This window comes from Acinonyx jubatus, chromosome B2, assembly GCF_027475565.1.
Source record: "Acinonyx jubatus isolate Ajub_Pintada_27869175 chromosome B2, VMU_Ajub_asm_v1.0, whole genome shotgun sequence".
Taxonomy (NCBI): Eukaryota; Metazoa; Chordata; class Mammalia; order Carnivora; family Felidae; genus Acinonyx; species Acinonyx jubatus.
In genome coordinates this window covers 93096546-93120486 of record NC_069385.1, presented here as the reverse complement: position 1 = coordinate 93120486, position 23941 = coordinate 93096546, and the positions used below count along the sequence as shown (strand labels likewise).

The 23941-nt window shown below is 34.8% G+C and overlaps 1 protein-coding gene across 6 annotated transcripts in view; it reads left to right on the top strand.

Moving 5' to 3' along the window:
• Positions 1-23941, top strand: part of PHF3 (PHD finger protein 3) — an 81881-nt gene that overhangs the window by 41639 nt on the left and 16301 nt on the right. For 4 of the 6 annotated variants that reach the window (XM_027057494.2, XM_027057498.2, XM_053222614.1 and 1 more), the window contains 6 exons: positions 4530-4691; positions 9613-11395; positions 17007-17316; positions 20039-20222; positions 22229-22376; positions 22473-22629. In XM_027057494.2, coding sequence (XP_026913295.2) covers positions 4530-4691; positions 9613-11395; positions 17007-17316; positions 20039-20222; positions 22229-22376; positions 22473-22629 — 2744 coding nt within the window. Of the gene's footprint in view, positions 1-3439; positions 3633-4529; positions 4692-9612; positions 11396-17006; positions 17317-20038; positions 20223-22228; positions 22377-22472; positions 22630-23941 lie in introns of all 6 variants that reach the window. The other 2 variants (XM_053222616.1, XM_027057495.2) reach the window with 2 other exon arrangements.

The following is a 23941-nucleotide window of genomic DNA, read 5'->3' as shown; positions in this document are numbered from 1 at the left end:
TGATTTAATGTAAAGATGCCCTTCTTTAAAAAATTTTTTTTTTTTTAACGTTTAATCATTTTTGGGAGACAGAGCACAAGTCAGGGAGGAGCAGAGAGAGAAGGAGACACAGAATATGAAGCAGGCTCCAGGCTCTGAGCTGTCAGCACAGGGGCCAACGCAGGGCTCTAACTCATGGACCAGACCCGCGAGATCATGACCTGAGCTGAAGTAGGACGCTTAACCGACTGAGCCACTCAAGCGCCCCTAAAGATGCACTTCTTTAGGTAAAGGAAATGTGTCAGGTAGAGCAGAAGTACAAAAAAGGCTGCATTCTTGGAAATGTCAATTCTGAGAAACATCTCAAATGCAGTCTTAGATGTAATTGTAGCTTGTTGCCTTAGGAGGTTTGTGTATGATGATGGGATCTCAAGGCATCACTACCTTCCAAGTTATTTTCCAGCATACACGCAAACCTGTGGAGATCTTCAATTTTTCCCTCCTCCCCTTCCTCTCTCCATCTCCTTTCTTCCTCTTCTCCCTTCCTTCCTCTTTCTTTCCTTCCTTCCTTCCTTCCTTCCTTCCTTCCTTCCTTCCTTCCTTCCTTCCCTCCCTCCCTCCCTCCCTCCCTCTGTTTTTCTCCTTCCTGCCTGCCTGCCTGCCTGCCTGCCTGCCTGCCACATTCTCTTTCCCTTCCCATTCTGCATCTCCTTTTGTAAAGGTAATTCTCCCTACCTCACCTCCTTACATTTCCCTTCCCCATTTGTCACTTAAATAGAGAAATCGTCTTTTGTCCCTTTAACTTCCTTTAGTTGATTGTCCTCCTTTTCTGTCTTTTACCATTACACTTCTTAAAAATAAAAGAGAGACTGCAGTTGTCATTCTTTATTCATTCACTTTTTAACCTTTGTCATCTGGTCCTCTGTTTCTGTGTGTCAAATTAGTGGATTTTCCTCCTTCCTTTGTTTTCTCTTGTAGCATTAACCTTCCTGATCCCTACTTCATTGAAATTTTCCTTACCCTTTTTTTGGTGATATTTTATTACCTTGATGCTTCTTTGCCTGCTCTTTTTAATGTCATCAGTATATCCAAAAAGTGAAGTCACTACTTCACTTCCAAATTTGTTCTTTCCAACTTCTGTCTTCTGGTTAGTGAAAACCTTTTCTCACTTATCAACATGTAAATTTTCCTGGCCTCTTCTTTTCCCTAATTCTTTTGCTCAACCAATATTTCTGGAGTACATCTTGTATACCAGGTCATTATTCTATGTTCTGGAGTTTCAGCATTGAAAGAGAGAGAGAGAGTTCTGACTTGTAGACGTACATTCTAGTGGAGAAGATAGTTATTAAACAGATATTAATCAGGTAGTGTGAAACATGTTTTAAAGGATAAAGTACACTAAGGGTCTTTAGGCAGTGATGAGAGTGTTGGGTAAGATTGTTAGGAAAAGTTTCTCTGAGAAGGTGATATTTGAGTAAAACTCGAAAGAAGCAAGAGAGGGAGCCATATGGATATCTGGGAGAATAGCATCCTAGCCAGAGGGAATAACAAGTAACAGAACCCTGAGATCTTATACTTTCCTGTATGAGGAAAGGTTTGTGTGACTGGAGTGGGGTGAGTTATAGAGCGATAGGTGAAAAGTCAGAGAAGTTGGCTGGGGGAAGATCTTAGGATCCTGTGGGCCCTGGTTAGGATTTTGGGCATAAATCTAAGTGTGGTGGTGTGGTAAGAGTTTGGAGGGTCTTGAAGAGAAGAATGGTAACAAGATAAGACTTCATATTTTAGAAGGATCACCGTGATGACTGTGTGGGGAGTAAACTGTATGTGTATGTGGGGGGGGGGGGGTTGGTGTGTGGCAGTAGAAGAACCTGGGACACTATTACAGTATGGTCTTGATGAGAAATGATGGTAATTTGGAGTAGAATGTTAGTTGTGGAGATGGTAAATGGTCAGATGAGTTTTATAGATAGAATTAGCAGGATATGCTAATTACCTGGATGTGGTATATGAGGAGAGAAGAGCTAAGGATAGTTCAGGAGTTTGGGGTTTGAACAACTGGGTGAATGGAGGTTCCATTACCAGAAATACCTTAGGAGGGGCAGTTTTATTTAGGGGAGGGGGGGAATGGGTGGAAGCAGTGTTTATTTTCAGTATGTTAAGCTTGAGGTATCTGTTAGACAACCTCGTGTGGAGATGTCAAATTATCCTCTTCCAGAGGTTAAATGTGAACTTGGGGCTGGAGAAAATAATTTTGGGAGTCATACAAATGTAGATGGTACTGGATGAGAGCACTTGGGGAGGTTTGAATGTAGATAAAGATGAGAGGTGGGAGGATTGACTCTTAAGTCCTCCAGCACGTAGACATCTGCAAGAAGAAGAGGCTCTGTCAAAGGATATTAAGAAGTGGCTAGTGAGATGGGAAGAAGTGTGATGTTCACAAGTGAAGTGAGGGGAAAGGGATTCAGGAAGGGGAGATGGGTCAGCTGGGTCAGAAGCTACTAGCAGATGGAGCAAGAGAAAACGTAATAATTGACTTTTGGATTGGGCTTGCTAAATCCCATTGATTCTGCATTGCAATATAGCTCTAAAATTCAGAACATAACTTTTCGCTCCCTGCCAATAAACACTGTTAATCGGGCTTTATTTGCTTTTCTCTTGGACTATTTTTATCTTTTGAACTTTTTCTTTCTCTCCTAATTACAATACAGAATATTTGCTGATTGTAGAAAAGGTTGGAAAACAAAGAGACAGCATGACAATGATGTAAAAAACACCTAAATTCCTTATCTACTTTACCACTAGACCTAATCACTGGTAATACTCCAGTGCTTCCCCCCCACCTGTCCATTTCTGTCTATGCATATTTGTAATGCATGAATTGTATACATGCTTTTATATAAAATTGGGATGAAACGTCTTACATTTTGTTTTTTTAAATGAATGTTAAAACATTTTTGAGAATGTGTGTGAATCTGTGGCAACATAAGTATTTCATCATGATGGAATAGCCTTCTAAACTGAACTCCCTACCCGTTTCTCCCCTAATTATATCTTAAATGAGTCCTGATGAATTTTCCTAAAGTATATTCTTTAAGGTTTTAGTGCATAGGAATAGTGATTAAAGCATAGACTATTTTTGAGAGTGATAACATGGATATAGCAGGAAATGTGGAAAACAGGAAATAAATATATTTTATAGAATAACCATTATTATGATTTTCATCTTTTTGCTAATCTTTTTTTGTCTGTACATGCACATGCATTTCGTTTTTTTTTTTTTACTAACAAAGATCACACTGTTTTCTAGCCAGCTTTTTTTTCATAATTTATTCTTTTTATAATTTATTGATCAAAGTATATAAGCAGTTTCATTGTTCTGTTTGTTGTCAAAGTGCTCTTCAAAAAGATTGTACCATTTGAAAGTATATTTATAAAGAATTTTGTTCTCTTTAAATTTTAGGATAGACCACTATCTTGTTGAGCTCTTTTAATTGAAGTTCTTCTTGGATACAAAGATGAGGACTAGATAACTTCTTGAGGTTCCTTCTAACCCCTAGGATGAAGATAATAACTAACATTTGTGTAGTGCTCTAAAGTTTACAAAGTGAGTTCTCATACATCATCTCACTTGATCCTCACAACAGCCCTGTGAGGTAGGTAGGACAGGTATTGTTATTCTCATTTTAGAGATAAAGAAACTGATAGAGAGGTTAAGTGACTTGGTCAAGTTTTATTTAAGTGTTTTAGTTGGGATTTGAATTCAGGCCTTCTGATCTAAATAATCACATTCTTTTTACAAGATTTCATTCAGCTGCACATTTAGAATTGCTATATGTCAGCCAGTTAAGTGAAGTAAATTTGTTATTATAATTCAGAATATACAGTGTTTATATTTTCTTCAGTGTCCTCCAGTCCTTTTCCATATCTCCCCGTTCCCATTAAATGAAATGCTCTCTCTTTTGACTAGAAGATAATTTAATTATATAGCTATATTAAACCCCTACAATTTTACCTGGCATTTGAGAGAGGGGAAAGTTATATTATATTTTTCATTTCTCTGTGTATATTTTTTCCCTACCTCTCAAAGGTATACCTATATTACTTTCACACATCCAGCATAAAGTCTTGAATAGAATTACACTTAGAACTAGAATCTTTTGCATCTAGCATGAACTCAGAATCACAAGCTTTTCAGAGCATTAAACTTTTGTACTACTTTAACCAAAATTGGGATAATTGAGTTTTCAGGTATAGGTGCTTATGATAGTCACAGAGGTACAGTGAATATTAAGTGAGAGTGACGGCACAGGCCAAATCAAGAACAATTGTAGCTATTCTACGCTAGTTACCTCATAAGGTAAAAGTTTGTAAAATTGAATTGGGAGCTTGATAGTGGCAATATCACACAATAGGAATAGAACTAAGTTTTCATGACCCTATATGGTAGTATTGCATTAAACTGTCTCACAGTGTTTTCTGTACTGCCTTTATATACTTAAGGTCCTCGATATTTTTAAAATTAATTTTCTTGTTTTTATTTTTTTTTCTAGTTGTTGGTCTTGACGATATTATGGACGAAGGTGTTGTTAAAGAAAGTGGCAATGATACCATTGATGAAGAAGAACTGATTTTACCTAACAGGAATTTGAGGGACAAAGTAGAAGAAAATTCAGTGAGGTCACCAAGAAAATCACCTCGTTTAATGGCACAAGGTAATCCTTCCAGAGAGGTTCTAGCTAGAAAATCAAAGGTATAGAGACAGATGTGATAGGTCATGACCTTGCTAAGCAGAGATATATTTTCATGGTGCTTGCTAATCTCAGCATTTTGATAATAATCAATTTTGAGATTATATCAATTTGTTGGTATAGTTTTTTAAATTTTCATTGAAATTATATATTTACAAAATTTATTTATTTAATTTTAGTTTAGTTTAATTTAATTTTAATTTAATTTTAGTTTAGTTTAGTTTATTCATTTTTGAGAGACAGAAACACAGCACGAGTGGGGGAAGGGCAGATAGAGAGAGACACACACAGACTCCAAAGTGGGCTCTAGGCTCTGAGCTGTCAGCACAGAGTCCAGCACAGAGCTCGACACGGAGCTCAAATTCACAAACTGTGAGCTCATGACCTGAGCTGAAGTTGGATGCTTAACTGACTGAGCTACCCAGGCACCCCTATATTTACAAAATTTAAAGGGTTCACTAATTCTGTAAGTTTCTAATACTTCTTTTTTCCCCAGAGGAAATAATTCTTTCAGCTGGTATTATTAATTTTTTGGTATTTAGTTTCATGTCTCTAAGTAATGTATTACTACTTTTTGATTATTCTGATATAAGTATTTTTATTGACTTCCCACTCTGGATGATGAATTTAGTGTTTTTTTCCTCTTGTTCTCATCACACAAAAGTACATTCTCTAATTTTGTTACGTCACTAGTAATTATGTTATTGTGACTCTGTATGCTATTAGAGATGATCGATTTTAACAAACTGAGGTTACTTTTTCTATACAACTTTTTGTCTTTCTGACTTAATAGTTGTTTTTGTTCATTTGCTTTATAGTTTTGTATATTTGTACATAGCTTTCTTTGTACATATCAGTAATACCTCAACTACTCTGCTGGTGTCTAAATCTTTCCTAAAAATACTTGTGCATATCAGATGTTCTGTCATTTTCATTTTATTGAAGAAACTGGAGCTTTCTGATCTGCTCCCATGTGCACTGTATAAGCCTGATGCATAGCTATTATCCAGGGATCTCCCTTTTCTATTCTTCTGAGGATTCTGTTTGGTGTGATAGTTCTTATTTCCTCCTTTTTTGGCTTACCTACTTCATTTTGGTGACACTTTTTCCAGTAGTTTTGTGTGGAAAAAGAACATGGGGACATTATTTTAGAACTATATGTCTGCAAATATATTTAATCTGGTCTTCTATTGGAATTACAGTCTGGTTGAATGTAGGATTCAAGGTTGAACATAGTTTTCCTTCAGAAATTTGAAAGTTTTCCTCTATTTTCTTCTAATTTCAGTGCTGTTGAGAAGTTTATTCTGATTCCTTTTAAGGAATTCCTTGATTTCTTTTAAGTAGAGTGTTACCTACTTTCTTCTGGAAGTTTGTGGGGTCTTTCTCTTCAGCTCTAGTGTTTTGATATTTCTGATAATGTGTCTTAGGGTAAGTGTATTTTATATATTGAACTCTGGGTACTCCATATTTCCTTTTAGTCTGAAAAGGACTATTATTCAATTCTGGGAAAACTTTTTGTATTATTCATTGGTAATCCCTCTATTTTCTTAGTTCTTGCTTTCTTGAACTCCTTATTATTCAAGTGTTAGAAAGGACTGATCCTTCCATTTTCTTGATCTTGCCTACTTTCTATCTCTTTATCTTTTTCCTCTCCTTGGTGAAATTTTCACATGTTTATCCTCCAACTTTTCCGTCAAATTTTACATTTCTAATTTTTGAATGTTCTTTTTTTTGTTTCGGGATAGTCCTTTTCGTAGCATTGTGGTCTTGTTTTATGGATGCAGTATCTTCTGTCTTTTCTAAGGTACTTGTGCTTTAAAAAGTGTTTTAAAAGGTGTTTTTGGTCTCCTTTCATAGTTATAGTTTCTTTTTTCTCCATGTTGTCTTTTTTTTTTCCCTCTCTCCATCTTTCATGTTAGGGACTTTTCTAAAATGTCTGATCCTTGATTGCTTGCTCATGTTGAAGAGTAGGGAACTAAAACTGTATGAAATGAAAAGGTTAACACTCAAGAGAGTGTGGGTTGGGTTTTGTCTACTGTGAGCTTCACTGTGTGGTTATCTGGCTATGCTTTTTATTTTTATTATTATTATTTTTTTATTTTGAGGAACCCCTGTTGTCAGAATTGAGGTTATTTATTCCTTTAGGCTCAATTAGATTGTGTAATGGGAGGCCTTCAAGGAAGCTGACAGGGTGTCTCAGGTATATAACTTCACTTAATATCATACATTTCAGTGTACTTTCCTGCCACTTTTATCTGTGCCTGATGTTCCTTAGTCTAGAAACCCTGTTTTATACTCTTACAGAGAGCAAGCCTCCAAATCTTGGATTAGGACCAGGAAAGGGCAGTTGCCTGGCAGATGGAGTCAGGGAGAGGGAGCTAGTGGTCTGACTGCTTCTCAAACAGCTTTTAACTCCTCTTCATTTTAACTACCTGTTTTCATCCTCATTTTAGAATCATCTGGGGTCACCAGTTCCTAACCCTTTTGAGGTATTAATGCTATTGGTTCTTGCCCACATTGCCATCTTAGGGTTTATCTCCTTTGGGTCACTTCTTGATCATCTCTTGTTTGGCTTCCAAAATTCAGGTTTTCTCCTGTTCTTCCAATTATTTTAGATTCATGCCTTTTGTATAGTTTTAGTGTGGTGTTTTGAGAAGTGGATTAAGTTAGATGCATGTTATTTACTTTTATCATCTTTTCCTCAATATATATTTTTAATCAGTTTTTAAAATCAATTATTTGGTAATACTTGTAACTTAGAGTAATGAAAAGAATAGGATGAACAGTATGGACAGGTAATGATAATGTTTGGCCTATACAGCCAGGATTCCAACCAAGGCAGTTTATATTTAGAGGAGAAAAAAACAACTTGATCTTTGGCTCAATAAATCAGTTACTATTGGAAAACTTTTTTTTTTTTTTTTTTTTTTAATGTTTAAGAGAGAGCGAGAGTGAGCAGGGGAGGGTCAGAGAGAGTGGGAGACACAGAATCTGAAGCAGGCCTGAAGCTCTGAACTGTCAGCACAGCCCTGCGTGGTGCTTGAACTCACAAACCGCAAGATTATGACCTGAGTCGAAGTTGGATGCATAACTGACTGAACCACCCAGGTGCCCCTGAAAAACGTTTTTTAATCTTAATTACCTTTATGGTTGAATATGCTATTTATTTGCGACAACGTAGGTAATGGGTGTTAAAAGTTCCTTTACTTTATTTCAAGGCAGATGAATAAAGTAGAAGTGTAAACTATTACAAGCTGTCTTCAAAGCTTAAAATACATAAAATACATAAAAATCTCATCCAGATATTGATAATGAACCATTAAGTTCTTAGTTATTTAAAAATGTTATATATCTGAGCATGTGGTGAACAGTTAATAATCCACACAGTAATCCACAAAATTTTTAAAAATTGTTGGGTGTTTACCTAATGAAGAAATACTGTGCTGAGTCCTGGGGGAATTAGAAAGGGTCTCTAAGATTGGGACAACCAGATAGTTTTTTGTTCAAACTAGGACACTTTTGAGAATAAAAGAATGTACTATTAATGATCACATCAAGACTGTAGGCATCACCAAGGACTGTTAAAGACAAGTGAAGACACCTGATACCTTCTTTAAAAGTTTAGTGGTAGGGGTACCTGGGTGGCTGTCGGTTAAGTGCCTGACTTCGGCTCAGGTCATAATCTCATGGTTCGTGAGTTCAAACCCCGCATCGGGCCCTCTGCTATTAGCTCAGAGCCTGCTTCAGATCCTTTGACTCCCTCTCTCTCTATCCCTTCCCCACTCGTGTTCTCTCTCTCTCTCTCTCTCTCAAAAATAAATAAATATTAAAGAAAAAAAGTAAAAGTGGTATATGACAAATAAGCAGTGTTTAAGTATTGGTGCATAGTGGTGTTTTGCATTGAAGAGTAGGAAGGAGTCTTTTTATTTTTGGTAATTGATAGTATTTAATTTTCATGGTGTTTATTTGGAGGTATTGGATATGCATAGGCTTGGAAATAGTTTATTTTCTATTTCATTTTGTGGGTTTTTCTGATTAGTGAATCTACTTTAGTTGTCTTTCTTTCTGTTTTCCTTGCACTCCATATGTTTTCCTTTTCTTGGAGGTGTATCCAGATAGGGAAAAGAGGAAAAACTCATACAGTGGATTCTTTGTTAGGAATATTGTTAAAGGTGGGAAGCTTTGTTCAATTATTTTCATATTTTCCCCATTTTCTTTTATGATATATTTTCCTGGCTTAAGCTTCTTTAGTTGTAATTTCTCTTCATCTGTGGTACTATAGCACATACTTCATTTCTTAGGAATAGCTTATATGCTAAAATGGTGATATAAGTGAAGCACATTCATAAAGGAGTTTGAGTTGTGAGGCTGTGTTTTGAAACTCACACAGATCCTGTTTGTTATAGGTGGTTTAGTTCTTATTATATTGGCACCTGAATTTGTTTGGTATTCTTTATTTAAAGATACTTTAATGTTTAAAACTGTATGACAGTCTTGCTTTATGATGGGCATCAATGTAAAGGAAACTCATTTATTTTGCTCCCCGCTTATTTATTATAGAAAAGAAACTTGATGAAAACATTCTTGTCTTATAGTAAAGTATAATATCAGTCTGAATTTTCTAGAAGTTTTTTCTCCTGTCAGAATTTACAGAACTTTGATAAATGTAAAATTTAACATGGATATATATATATATATATATATATATATATATATATATATATATATGATCATCATCATCATGAGTAACTTTCAGTACATTTTCACTGAAATGAGCAAATTTATAGCTCAGAATAAAGAAGTGATGTATTCTAAATTGTATTGAAATAAAAACACATGGCAAAATAGCTAAGTTATTTTTATTTGTTTTTTTCCCTTGTGATAGAACAAGTAAGAAGTTTGCGACAAAGCACTATTGCCAAGCGTTCAAATGCAGCACCTTTAAATAGCACAAAAAAGGCATCTGGGAAGACTGTATCTGCCCCCAAAGCAGGGGTGAAACATCCAGAAAGGTGTCAGATTAAAGAAGTTTCTGTATCACCAAAACCTGAATACCATAAAGAGAGCAGAAGGAGCAGCCGACATATTGGACAAATTGACGTGGTACCAGAAGTATCAGTGTCTTCAAGTCATTCTTCAGTGTCGTCTTGTCTTGAAATGAAGGATGAAGCTGGATTAGATTCTAAGCAGAAGTGTGATAATCAGGGAGAAGCAAATGTGCCATCTCATGAATTAAATTGTTCACTCCTTTCAGAGACTTGTGTTAGTATTGAAGAGAAGAAGAATGAAGCTCTGATGGACTGTAAAGTCAAAACTGTTAGTAGCCCACTGTTTAAGTTTTCAGATAAAGAAGAACAGGATGATTCTATTTCAGTTAAGATGGATGGCACTGTTGTTGAAGAAGGGAGGGAAAAAGGAAAAGTTGAACAAGAATCAAATGAGACAGTAAAATTATCTCGTGAAGATAACCAAATTATTGAGGAGCCTGCATCTTCTGCCTCTCCTTCTGATGCTGCTGCTTGTACAAATCCAAATAAAACAGAAAAGAACCTTACAGGTTTGTCTGGTTCTGTGGATGAAGTAAATGAATGTAATATGGAATTGAAGAATACCCTGGAAGTTGCTGATAAAGCGAAGAACTCCTTTCAAAGAAATGAAATAGAATCTTTGGGTTATTGTAATGACACAGAGTCTAATGATAAGCAGTTGGAGAGTACAGAATTTAATAAATCAAACTTAGAGATGGTTGATGCTAATGCTTTTGAACCAGAAAGTAATATTTTAGAAAATGCTATTTGTGATGCACCTGACCAAAATTCAGAACAGTTGAATGTTGTTGAAAGTATTAAAATGGAGTCTCATGAAATAGCAAACCTTCAGGATGACAGAAGCAGCCAGTCAAGTAGTGTTTCTTGCTTAGAGTCAAAAAACATAAAATCCAAACAAACAAAACCTGTAATTCATTCTAAGCAAAACATGACCACAGATACTCTGAAAAAAATTGTTGCAGCAAAGCATGAACTAATGCATAACAAAACTAAGGTTAATGTCAAAAGCGTGAAACGAAATGTTGATGAACCAGAAACTCAGCAAAATTTTCATAGGCCAGTCAAAGTGAGAAAAAAACAAGTTGATAAGGATTCAAAAATTCAGAGTTGCAATTCTGGGGTTAAATCTGTGAAAAATCAAGCTCATTCTATATTGAAAAAAACATCACAGGATCAAAATTTAGTGCAGGTTTCCAAACCCTTAACTCCTTCTCTGAGTGATAAACCTCATGGTCATCCTGGTGGCTCTAAAGAACCCCATCATCCTGCACAAACTGGACATTTATTACATTCCAGCCAGAAACAATGCCATAAGCCCCAGCAGCTGGCTGCAGGGATGAAAACCAATAGCCATGTGAAGGAAGAGCTTGAACATGCAGGTGGTGTAGAGCATTTTAAGGAGGAAGATAAACTGAAACTAAAAAAACCTGAGAAGAACCTACAACCCCGCCAGAGAAGAAGCAGCAAAAGTTTTTCTTTGGATGAGCCACCATTGTTCATTCCAGACAACATAGCTACTATAAAAAAAGAAGGTTCAGACCATAGCTCTTCATTTGAAAGCAAATATATGTGGACTCCCAGCAAGCAGTGTGGGTTTTGCAAAAAACCACATGGCAACAGGTGTGTGTGTGTATGTGTGTGTGATATGTGCATTAAAGAGAAATTGCTTTTTAGGGTAGGGTTATGTGAGAACTTTTTTATAGAAAAAAATTATTTAATATACAAAGACTTTTGCAGAAACAAAAAAAACCCTCATCAATCCTGGATAAATAATAGATGGAGCTACTGAATTTATAAATATGTCATCCTAGAATGTTAAAAAAAAAAAAAAGCATAGCCTGACCAACTGCTGGTATATACAGAAATGTTTTGTCATTGTAACCAGTTAGAGTGTGTGATTTAGTTGTTTCATCTGAAAGAGAAAAAAACTTTCTGATCAAAAAATTGTTAACACTGCTTTGGGTCTGTAAGTTTTATTTTATTTGGCTTGAGAAGAACTAGTAATAAAATGTAAAGGTCATAATGGAAATTCTATTTTTCTTTTGAAGGTATTAAAAAAAATTCTAGTAAATGAAGCACACCATCACTTCATAACTATCAAACTTGACCTTGGAATGAAGTTTGATAGCTAAAACAACTTAAAATTACCTGGGTAGATTGTGTATGTAACATGGAACGGAGTGAAAACCTGTATTTCTCTTTTGAATGTTCAGTGATGTGAAGGATTTCTCGTGAATTCTGATCTTTTAAGAAGTGATTTTAGGATTCAGTGTTTTATAGCTTTTTGACACTGCCAGACCCCCTCCCCGCCATGTATTTTTTATTTGCTAGTGTTTTAAGAAAAGGAAAACAGGAGATGAAGTGGAGTTTGCAGCTGCAAGATTGTGCTGTTCGTGTTGAGATTGCTGTTGGAACTTCTATCAACACGGACATGATAAAAGAACATTATAACTTGCACTTCGTAATATTATCCTCACTCATTCATGAAAGTAAATATTAGGATGAGTTTTCCCAGCACTATCAGGTTACATTAAAATGAAGCTTTTTAGGTAGGGACAATTTAGTAAAGTATGTTGTGTAATTATTTTGGTGTGGGAGGTGGTGGTTGGGCAGAGTGGGTGGGAGTTGTTGGAGCTATTCTGTAAAAAACTTAAGTTTTATGTCGAACTGATATGTCAAAGACATAACAAACTTTCATGCCTTTATTTGTGATTCAGTCCATGTCCTATTTTTAGTGTCGGTGGTTATTCTTTATAACCACATATTCCAGTTTTTAAAAATTGTGTCTTTGGATATTGTGCTACATTTGTCCTCACATATGTGTTGGTAGTTTTTTTTTTAATTAAATTAAATTTGATAGAAAACACCTTATTCAGGTATTCTAAAGTGGGCCTGGTAAATTTTCAGAATTAAGGGCTGGGTGGTGCTTTTAAGTGTTCTTTTAGGCCAGCACTTTTTTCTCTGCCAGAATCTTTTAAAAATCATTACATCCTGACATGTGGTCTGAGTAATGCAAGAGGAGGCTTAGCTTGAAGGAGTTTCTAAAATGAAACTTGAGCCTAGAGTTACAAGCAGTGTTAAGTGTGTTACAGTGTAGCTTTGTTGCAGATAAGCTACTCTTCTGATGGTTTGGCCCTCAGGAGTTTGCCAAGGCTTTTTAATGATGGCTCACTTTACCAACGTCAACAGTTATTTTCCAGAATGAACATTAAGTGTTAATGTTAAATCCTACTGTTTTTTTGTTTTTAACCTAATGCCACCTTCTGTATCTCTTCTATAAAACCTAGAGTTTCTTTGCCTCAGTGTGGAAAATGACTGAGAATAATACATATATAGGGATTTTGAGTTTACTTTATGTAATTAACATGCATAATATATAATGACATTGGAAACAATTGGGAAGCAACATTTCACATTACATTTTGTGAATAAAGAAGCAAGCCTAAGTAATTGTTTTTTCTTCACATATTAACTAGCCTTCACTACTTTTTTTGATACATCATGCTTGTATACATTTTTACTCAAAAAATGTACCTGTCATACAGCATGTAATTTTCCTATTTTAATCCATGTATTAATAAGATTATGAATTTATTAGGAAGGGCATATCTGGAAATAATTTTTGTCCATTTCATGCAGTAGCCATATGGAAAGCTATTTGTTAATATGACATTTTCTTGCACTTGTGACAGCTTTGCTTCTAAGGACTGTTTTATAACTCTTAAGCATTTTACATGTATTACAACTAAAGTTAGCTTCCTGTGTGTGCTTCCAGTTGGAAATTATATTTTTAAGTATGGATTTGTACATGACATCACCAAATGTAATAAATATTTAACCATAGACAACACTATACATATCCTAAAGACAGTAGGTATTGACTTAACAATTTACACAACAAACTGTTGTTTTTGCTTCCATTTATTTTCCTCATCAGCCTTACAACACAAGCATATTCATTATTTTAAAAACCGGACTACTTAATACTCCCTTTAAAAAAATCATCTTTGCACTTGTGTTTACATAAGCCAGTTGGCATTTTGGAAGGAAGAAGTGTTAGTCTTTTCATAGTATCTATTCTGTAGTTTCTAGTTTTTTCCTACGTCTCCAGGTGTTTGTATCTTTAGTTTGTATTGCATTTTCTTGCCCAGCAATAGATGATTAATACATTGGATGAAATTTAAAAACAAAAAATCTCCATAGCATGATGGCTTTATACTCAAATTGTTTTTCTGAGAAGGAAATTTCCTTCCAGAATAAGATTGTTTTTCTCAAGATTTTAAGAGATTGACAGATAAGTATTTTCATCTGCAGATAAGGTTGTTAGTGACAAAAACTGATTTAATATTTATATGGAATAGAATCATTTTAGAAAAGAGTGAGTACGTATACATTTATAGTAATATGGTCTAGATTGTCACTTAAATACTTAATCAGAACTGAAGACCCATCTTGTAACAGCTCCCTTGTTGGTAATTGTAACATGAATATGCTGAGAACAGTTCTCATTGTTGCTTGCCTCTGATTTACTTTAAAGAAACTTTAAAGTTTTCTAAGAATATATTTTGGCTTATGCCAAAAAGGTTAGAATTTTAAATTGGTTTTTATCTTACACTAAGTCTAGTTTAGCTTTTTACTTTTAAACTTTGTGTATGAATATTTAACAATAGGAGATACAACAAATATTTCTGAACTCATCCATTTAACTGATGCATGCCTACTTGGTTTACTGAATTAACTCCATACAACATTTGTTTGTTTGTTTATTTATTTATTTATTTTTAATGAAATATTTAACATCCAGGTTATATAGTCTTTTCTGTAAGTGATTTTGTCTATTAATCAGAAATTCAAGGCTAGAACAGAAAATGGGTAGTAATTCTGTTAGCTATGTGATTCAAACTCTCTCCCCTATCCCTCACATTTTTAAATCATGAGGAATAATACAAAAAGGGAAGAAAGTAATACTCTCTTTTTGTGATAGACCTTTTCCCCCCAATATAAATTTTCCCCAATATAAATACCCATAAAATTTGTAGTACTCCTCTAAGTTTCAGACCTAAAAATGATCCACATTTACATTTTTGTAAAATCAGTTTTACTTTCAAGTGAATTAATTTATTTTTTCCCTAGAACATGTGGAAATTATTTTTATCAATGACTTTTTAGAATTTTATTTATTTTTCTATATAAAGTCCTAAACTATTAAGATAATCTGTAGATGGCGCTAGAGATTTGCTTTTCAGAGCCTCACATTTGAGGAGACCTTTCCAAAACAGATTTGAAATGAGGCGTAATGAAATATAATTAGTTAATAAGTTTTGTAACCATAAAATAAGTTCCCTGATGAAATAAAAATTTGAAATTTAAAATCCATGCTTTATAATATTTAAGAGTTGAATTTGGGGTAAAAGCATAGTCATGGTCATAGTGTGTAGGTTTTTTAAGTAGTCTCATTGAAACTTAGTCTAGACTTGCTAATGTTGCTCTGATAGTGGAACTAAAGGGAAATGACTACTAGCTTTCCTTCGCTATTTCACAGACATTCATATTACCTGCTTTCAAGAAATAGTTATGACTTTGAAACCTGAAATAGAAAAGCTATGCACTTGCATTTTTCAAACTTATTTATTCTGTTGGCTGGAAGATCTGTATCAGTGAAACATGGACCCATCTAAAATCTCCCCAAGCCTAGACAGACAGACCATTTCTATCTTGCAAACAAATAACACATTGTTTGAAAGTTTTGTTGTTGGCTTATGAATCCAAAACATTATGTTTTGTTTTATTTTAACATAAAACAGAAGGTTTTCTTGTTTTTGTTTTTTCCCTTGTCATTTTGGGGAGATAATGACTTATTTGATAAAGATAGCACAGACATTACCAGTTAGGGTAAAGAATGGTGAATCATGGACAGGAAGAAGTCAGGTTTCCTTAATGGACAGCAGTAGTCTGATACACAATAGAAAGGGATACAAAGAAGAGAAAAATGTGCTGCATTTGAGGAATGAATATTTGCTGTGACTTTTCAAGACCTCTTGTAAGGATCAAGTGTTGTTTTTATAGTTTCAACCTTCAAACAGAACCTCTGGTATGTTTTGAGAGTTGGCCGTACCACCTATTGAATTACCTTAAAACATCTTCCTGTTGGTCCACAGGTTTTTAAAATGGGTTTGACATTATTGGTGCCACTGTTACCAAAATCAGCAGAAAGTCTGTAATTCATTAAAGAATAGACCTAAATCTCTTTATCGTAAGCTTTCAAACATATCATAAATTACCAACTTGAAGAAGAAAGGAAAATGTTAAACATGATCAAGTGAGCTCTCTAGTTTTCCTGACAGTGGGGTAAAAAGTATTTTAGATAATTTCTCTCTCAAATTGCTGTTTGTACATCTGATTTACCATTTTATTCAGAAGTAATTCTAGATATTTCTAAGTTAGAAAAATAAGCTTTTTAGAGTCCTTAATCTTGTATCCATCCATAGGCTTTTTCGTTGGTTAGTGAAGTTAGATAAAAATCAGTAAAGGCAAACTTGTAAGTCAATTGGAAACTTTAAAAAATTCAGCCTGAATATTAATATCTTCATGTTAAGAACAATGATCTTTATTTGGAAAAACAAGTGTAGTAAGGAAGTCCACACCCAAAAGTACATACAAGATTCTTCAGCTTAATATAATCACTGTTATACCATGAAACCAGAATATTTTGACCTCAAAGTACAGTTACATAGTTAAGGTGGTTAATAAACAGTGTAAGAGTCTCCATTATGTTAGTTTTTGAGTTTTATATTTGTTGCTATCTCTTTTTGTCATTTCAGTATGATTCATTGGATGAATGATTCTTGAGTTTTATATATATCAGGTGTGTGAGGTAAATGTAATTGTAACTTTGATGGATTGTCTGTGATCACACTATCACAGATCTTACCACCTTTCTCAGTGGAGAAACGTTACTCTATGCTTTGTTATTCTGTGTAGTATGCTAACAAAGTTCAGTTGCGCTTGATTTAACCATTACGGTTTTTTGTATTTTCTCATTCATACAAGTGGGGATGTAGTTGACTTCTTAAAAGTTCCATTTTCATAGAATATTCTTTGAAAACTTGCTCCATGTTGAACTGACAGAGTGAAAAACAATGTCAGAAAATGATTTAATATTTAACTTGGGCATTTTTGACATTGGGTTTTTAAAAAATGTATTAAATCAAAGTTTTGTCCCTTCCCCCAGGTTTATGGTTGGCTGTGGGAGATGTGATGACTGGTTTCATGGTGATTGTGTTGGTTTAAGTCTTTGCCAAGCACAACAAATGGGAGAGGAAGACAAAGAATACGTGTGTGTGAAATGTTGTGCTGAAGAAGATAAAAAGACTGAAATAGTAGATGCAGATATTTTGGAAAACCAGGCTAAAGTTGAAGTCCATAGTGAAGATAGGACAGTGGAATATGAAAAGCTTGGGTTATCAAAGCACACACCAACAAATGAAAAAACCAAATATATAGAAGATACAGTGAAGCACAAGGTCAAAATTTTAAAGCGGGTAAGGTGCTCATTAATGCATTCTTTTTATTTAAGAACTTTGTATGGACTGACAATTGGAAATTTCTTTGGGGTCTCCTGGATGGCTCAGTTCGTTGAGCATCTGATTCTTGATTTTGGCTGAGGTCATGATTCCAGGATCTTGGGATCAAACCCCACATTGGGCTCCATGCTGAGTATGGAGCCTGGATGGGATTCTTCCTCCATCTCCCCACTGTCCCTTTTCCCTGCCCTCTCACTCTCTCGCACATGCTCATTCTCTCAAATAAATTTCTCTTTGGGTTTCATTGTTCTAAGAGTACCTTTTCAAATTTATTTTTCCATAAAAATGAATGGAATTTTATTTAAAATATTTTGGCAGTCTTGATGAAACCAGGTGGTGAAATCTTCAAAACACATAGATTTTATTTCTAACAGCGTCTTATGCAGTTTCTAGTCTCTAGTTTGGTACTTGGATTTTCTGTGGTAGGATGTGTATGTGATCTTGTGGCATTAAGTGGTAATAAGCTCTACAGTGTACTTGATAATAAGCTTTTTAAAAAAAGTTTTCCAGCTCATAAGTATCTATCTACTAATTCTTAAACTATATTTGACATTGTCTTCAGGTAGAAGAGTTATTTTGTCTCTGTAAGGAAAAGTAAACTTAATTCTTTTGACATTGTCCCAGTGTTTGCTTGGAACCTTCACTTAATAATTTCTATCTTAGAGTTGTCAGTTTTCCCTAATCTTATATTTTTAACTGATTTCTGAAAGTATTTCCTAAATAGAAATTTCAAGATATTTAATCTATTACAGGAGAAATGTATAAAAGATTCAGTGCTATATCTGATTAAATTTTTATGTTTTATTGTCTGCCTTTTTGTTACCTATGAATTTTCTATTATAGAAATTTGTTGTTTTATAATGCTAGCGAAGAGTACAGTGGCAACATATATATGTGGATAGTCAACTATAATAATCCAAAAGACAGTGAACATGAATTGGAGAGTTAAGAAGGAAGTTTGGAAATCTTTTAGTTCAGCCATTTAGATTGAAGAATATAAGCATGTTTTCTCCAAAGTCATCTCCATTATTTACAAACTCAGTTTTTTGAGACATTCTTTATATAACAAAACTGGATTAAGTTGCAGTTTGCCAGTGCTTGTAGCACCCAGCAATTTCTGTCTGACCAGACTTTTTGAGAATCAGATTATGTCCTTCTGGCATTTGCTATTGCTTTCTCTGTTGATTTGATGAGCGCCAAAGTCACTGATGGTATAGAATTGAGAGCTCCATTGAGAATAGTTTATAGCACATCTTTGGAAAACTTCTGTTAATCATTAACTATTAATCATCACTTCTTGGATATAATATTTTGACCATTTAGAAATATAGCTCATTGTTTTGTCATTTAGCTAAGTTATCTCCATCCTGTCTAAAAAGACATAAAACATTGTAAATGTTTTGAGAGACCACTCTGTCCACTCTCTGTGTCAGAAAAGAAGTTGAGGTTAGTCTGATTTTGTAAATACATGTGCCCTTCAAGTTATTACTGCTTCCTTTTCTTTTTACTGATGAACTCTGTTGAATGTTGTTTGGACTTGTCTGATTTTAGTTTCTGGAATCTGCTTTTTAAGTATCACTTCTTATCCCTAGATTTTATGTTGAACCATGTGTTGAGTTCCTATTGTGTGCCAAGTGTGGTACCAGACTTGGGTGTATAGCACTGATTAAGATATGTTCCTGGTCTCAAGTAATTCTAGTTGGAAAGATAGAAAATGAGTAAATAAAAAATGAGAGGATTCCTAGTCTAGAGAAAATTAGTGTTTTTTTTTTGTATGTACTCTAATTAAAACCTATGATTATATATGCCTATACACAGGGTTCTTCTCCCTGTCTTTCAAACACTACCATGATGTGATTAATTACTTTAAAGGGTCTTAGAATTCTAGTTCTCTAGTAGTTCTTTGTGGGCTATAATCAGGATGAGAATAGCAGGTATCCTGATGGTTTGTTCTACTTTATGGGAGCTAAAATTGCTAGTAGATACAATGAGAAAAAATTGAACACTTGCTGTAGATGGATGTGATTTCATTTGTTTTAGAAAGTGGTGAAGAACATAGATACCTATTTCTCCACAATCTCTCCCTCCTTTTTCCATATCCACAGCTAACTAAGAGAACTCTTATTATCTTGTATCTAATTTTCTTGCTAATATCACTACCTGGAAAATGATACCCATGTTTTTTAAGTTTTCCTTTATAGGCTATTATGTGTTCTGCAGAAAATAGGTGCTTGACAAATGGATTTTGAATGAAAGGGCAAATCTCCTTTTTGCTACTAATTGAGAGTTATTTGTGTACATCTTTAAAAATAACCTTTTAAGTATTGGGCTAAAGAATATAATGTTTGCTGGGGTGCCTGGGTGACTTAGTCAGTTAAGCGTCTGACTTCCATTCAGGACATGATCTCATGGTCCGTGGTTTTGAGCCCTGTATCAGGCTCTGTGTTGATGGTGTGGAGCCTGCTGGTTTTCTCTCTTCCTTTCTCTTTCTGCCCCTTCCCCATTCACACTTTCTCTCTTTCTCAAGAATAAATAAACTTAAAAAAAAAAAAGAATATAATATTTGCTATCTTAATGGATTGTAATACTAATTAGGTTTAATTTTTTTTTATCAATATACTCTTGAGCCTTGCTTTAGTAATTTTCATTCTAATGAATTAAATACTTTTTCCCCCCCTAGGAATCTGGTGAAGGCAAAAACTCATCAGACTGTAGAGATAGTGAAATAAAAAAATGGCAGCTAGCTCCTCTTCGAAAGATGGGACAACCGGTTTTACCTCGGAGATCCTCAGAAGAAAAAAGTGAAAAAATACCAAAAGAACCTTCAACTGTTATTTGTACAGGAGAAAAAGGTTCCAAACAAGGTAGTAAGATTAATAAAAATTATTATACACTAATAAAGCTATATTTATTTTATACACTATCAGTATATTTAGGGAAATTTAACCATTTTAATATTTTAATGACAACAAAAATATGTGATTTACCTTTCTTGAAATTAAAAACTATTGCTCTAAATTCTGGGAAGTACAAATGAATTTAATAAGACCCCACCCTCATGGCTCTTAAATACGAATAGTAGAAGACAGATAATAAGTAGACAAATGTTGTGCTCTATCACGGCATTTAGGCACTATGAAGAAAAAATATAGTATTGGGGTAAAGAATTTTGATTTTGAAAAAAATCAAATGAGGTTGAAGTTGGTGAAGGAGGTATTGTTGGATTGTGAAGAGAGGAGAAAAAGTATAAAATAATGCTTGGGGAAGTGGGAAAACAAGTTTACCAGGAAAACTTAATAGGATTAGGGCAGCAGATTGAGTTATCTACTTCAGATTTGTGGTTATGAATTTATAGGGAGATCCGTTAGCATCAGTGTTTTTTCTCCAGTTGCCTTCAACTGTTTGTAGGCTGTTTGGGTGAAGGTTAAGGCTGGCTTTCACCAGGTTGTGGTTTTGCAAATACAGATGTTTAAAGCAGAGAGGATAAAGGTGTTTTGAATGCAAGGGAGTGGTAATAATGTTGGACTGTTTAATTAAAGTTGGTTATGTGGGAAAATGAGGACACAAATGGTAAAAAATGATAGATTTAAGTTGGGGTATCTTGGCTCAGTAGAAGAGCATGCGACTCTTGATCTTGGGGTTGTGAATTTAAGCTCCATGTGTAAAGATTACTTAAAAAATAAAATCTAAAAAAAAAAAAAACTGTTGGAATGAAGAGATTCTAGAATAAATAAGTCGGTATGTTAGAAGGTCAGAGTAGTGAGATGTTTCACATTGAGACTTTGGAGATGTTACATGAATTAGTAATGTTGGAATGAAAAATCATTTGAAAAGCTTAACATGTCAAATTAACAATATCAAGCACAATTGTTTTAAAACCAGAGATGATTCATCAATTTTGTGGTACTGGAAAATTCATTAAATTATCTGCTCACCTAATAAATTCAGATCATATTTTCTAAATAGTTTTTAAAATTTTTGTTTTTGAAGATTTATTTTTAAGTAGTCTCTACACCCAACGTGGGGCTCCAACTCACAACCCCAAGATCAACAGTCTCATGTTCCACTGACTGAGCCAGCCTGGAGCCCCTCTAAATAGTTTTTTAAAAGTTAATATTATATTATGTGAAAAGAAACTAGCTCTAAAAACCATTATCTAAAATGGGAAAAGGTGGGGGTGCTTGGCTGGCTCAGTCAGAATAGTGTGTGACTCTTGATCTCAAGGTTGTGAGTTTGAGCCCCACATGGGGTATAGAGATTACTTAAATTAAAAAAATAAAATGGGTAAAGGGCATATGCACTTCATAGGGCCACTTTTTAGTCACTTAATTTGTAATTAAAATTCATTTAAATTAGAATTTTTTTGGTGAGGTATAATTGGCATATAACATTAGTTTCCAGCATATGACAATAATTTGATATTTGTATGTATTGCAGAATGGTCATGATAAGTCTAGTTAACATGTCACCATATGTAGAATAGAATTTTAATGTCAGGAATATTTCAGTATGGGTTCTGATGTTATTTCTATTTTTTAAAAAATGTTTATTTTGAGAGAGAGTGCGCACGTACATGTGCACAAGCGGGGGAGGGGCAGAAAAAGGGAGAGAGAGAATCCTAAGCAGGCTCTGTGCTGTCAGAGCAGAGCCTGTTGTGGGGCTCAGTCTCACCAACGATGAGGTCATGACCTGAACCAAGTTAAGGGTCAGATGCTTAACCGATTGAGCCACCCAGGTACCCCCTGATCTTATTTCTAAATAGTGATTTTTTTAATCAGTCAATTTTGTTTAGAAGCTTAACAGTATGCACTAAAAAGGAAGATATCTTTTTAAAAACAGTTTAATGAATTTTGTTATTTGTTTAAATTAGGGGCTCATGAGAAGCAAGAGATAAGAAAGAAGAAAATTGAAAAGGGAGTGCCTAATGTGCATCCTCCTGCTACTTCTACTTCCAAGCCTTCTGCAGATCAGATCAGACAAAGCGTCAGACATTCTCTTAAAGACATTCTTATGAAAAGGTAACACACGTTGTTATTGTAGAGGATTGAATCACATATGCTTACTATATGCTTATTATTGTATTTGAAGAATAATTGAATTATTCTAATTTTAAGACTTACAGAGTCCAATTTGAAGGTACCAGAGGAAAAAGCAGCAAAAGTTGCCACAAAAATTGAAAAAGAGCTTTTCTCTTTTTTTCGGGACACAGATGCTAAATATAAGAACAAATACAGAAGTTTGATGTTCAATCTGAAAGATCCTAAAAACAATGTAAGTATGTTTTGTTCATGTCTATACCTGTTTAAGCTTCCAGCTTTCCTGAATATATTGGAATTTAAGATTATAATACAACAGATCTATAATTTATTTCTTAAAGTGAGAATGTGTCATTTTATCTTATTTATTATTTTTTATTTAAAAAAATTTTTTTTTTCACATTTTTTTTTTTAATTTTTTTTTTCAACGTTTATTTATTTTTGGGACAGAGAGAGACAGAGCATGAACGGGGGAGGGGCAGAGAGAGAGGGAGACACAGAATCGGAAACAGGCTCCAGGCTCTGAGCCATCAGCCCAGAGCCTGACGCGGGGCTCGAACTCACGGACTGCGAGATCGCGACCTGGCTGAAGTCGGACGCTTAACCGACTGCGCCACCCAGGCGCCCCTTAACATTTTTTTATGTTTTGAGAGCGAAAGAGAGCATGAGCTCTGAGCTGAAGTCCAACACTTAACTGCCACCCTGGCACCTTGAGACCGTGTCATTGTTTTAAAAAATTTTTTTCAGTATTTATTTTTGAGAGAGAGAGACAGAATATGAGTGGGGGAGGGGCAGAGAGAGAAGGAGACACAGAATCTGAAGCAGGCTCCAGGCTCCAAGCTGTCAGCACAGAGCCCGACACGGGACTCAAACTCATGAACTGTGAAATCATGACCTGAGCTGAAGTTGGACACTTAACTGAACTGAGCCACCCAGGTGCCCCGAGACTGTGTCGTTTTAATAGTCTTTGGCTACTGCACTGAATTATGAATTCTGAATAGTGGTAACTAGTGTTCTATAATGAGTCTATTAAAATGTAAACTGCTAAGTCTGTCTTAACCTGATTTATGTGAATTTTCTTTCCATTATGTCCCTTATTTAATCCAATTTATTAAAAATTTACTCAAATGTATTTTTTAAAAACTCTGTTAAGCCAAAATTCATAACAAATACTGTAATGGTACTTCTGTTTGTTTGTTTGTTTGTTTGTTTTTGAGGGTAGGGGAAGGGGCAGGGCGAGAGGGAGAGAGAATCCCAAGCAGTCTCTGAGCGGTCAGCTGAACTCAGGAATTGTGAGATCATGACCTGAGCTGACACCAGGAGTTGGATGCTTAACTTACTGAGCCACCCAGGTGCCCCACTATAATGGTACTTCTGATTTGAATCTAAAAGCAGAGCAGCAGTACTTAAAAAAAAAAAAAAAAATGTAAAAAATACTATTTTAAAACGTTTCGTTGGGATACCTGGGTGCCTCAGTCAGCTGAGCGTCTGACTTCAGCTCGGATCATGATTTCACAGTTCACAAGTTCCAAGGCTGTGTTGGGCTC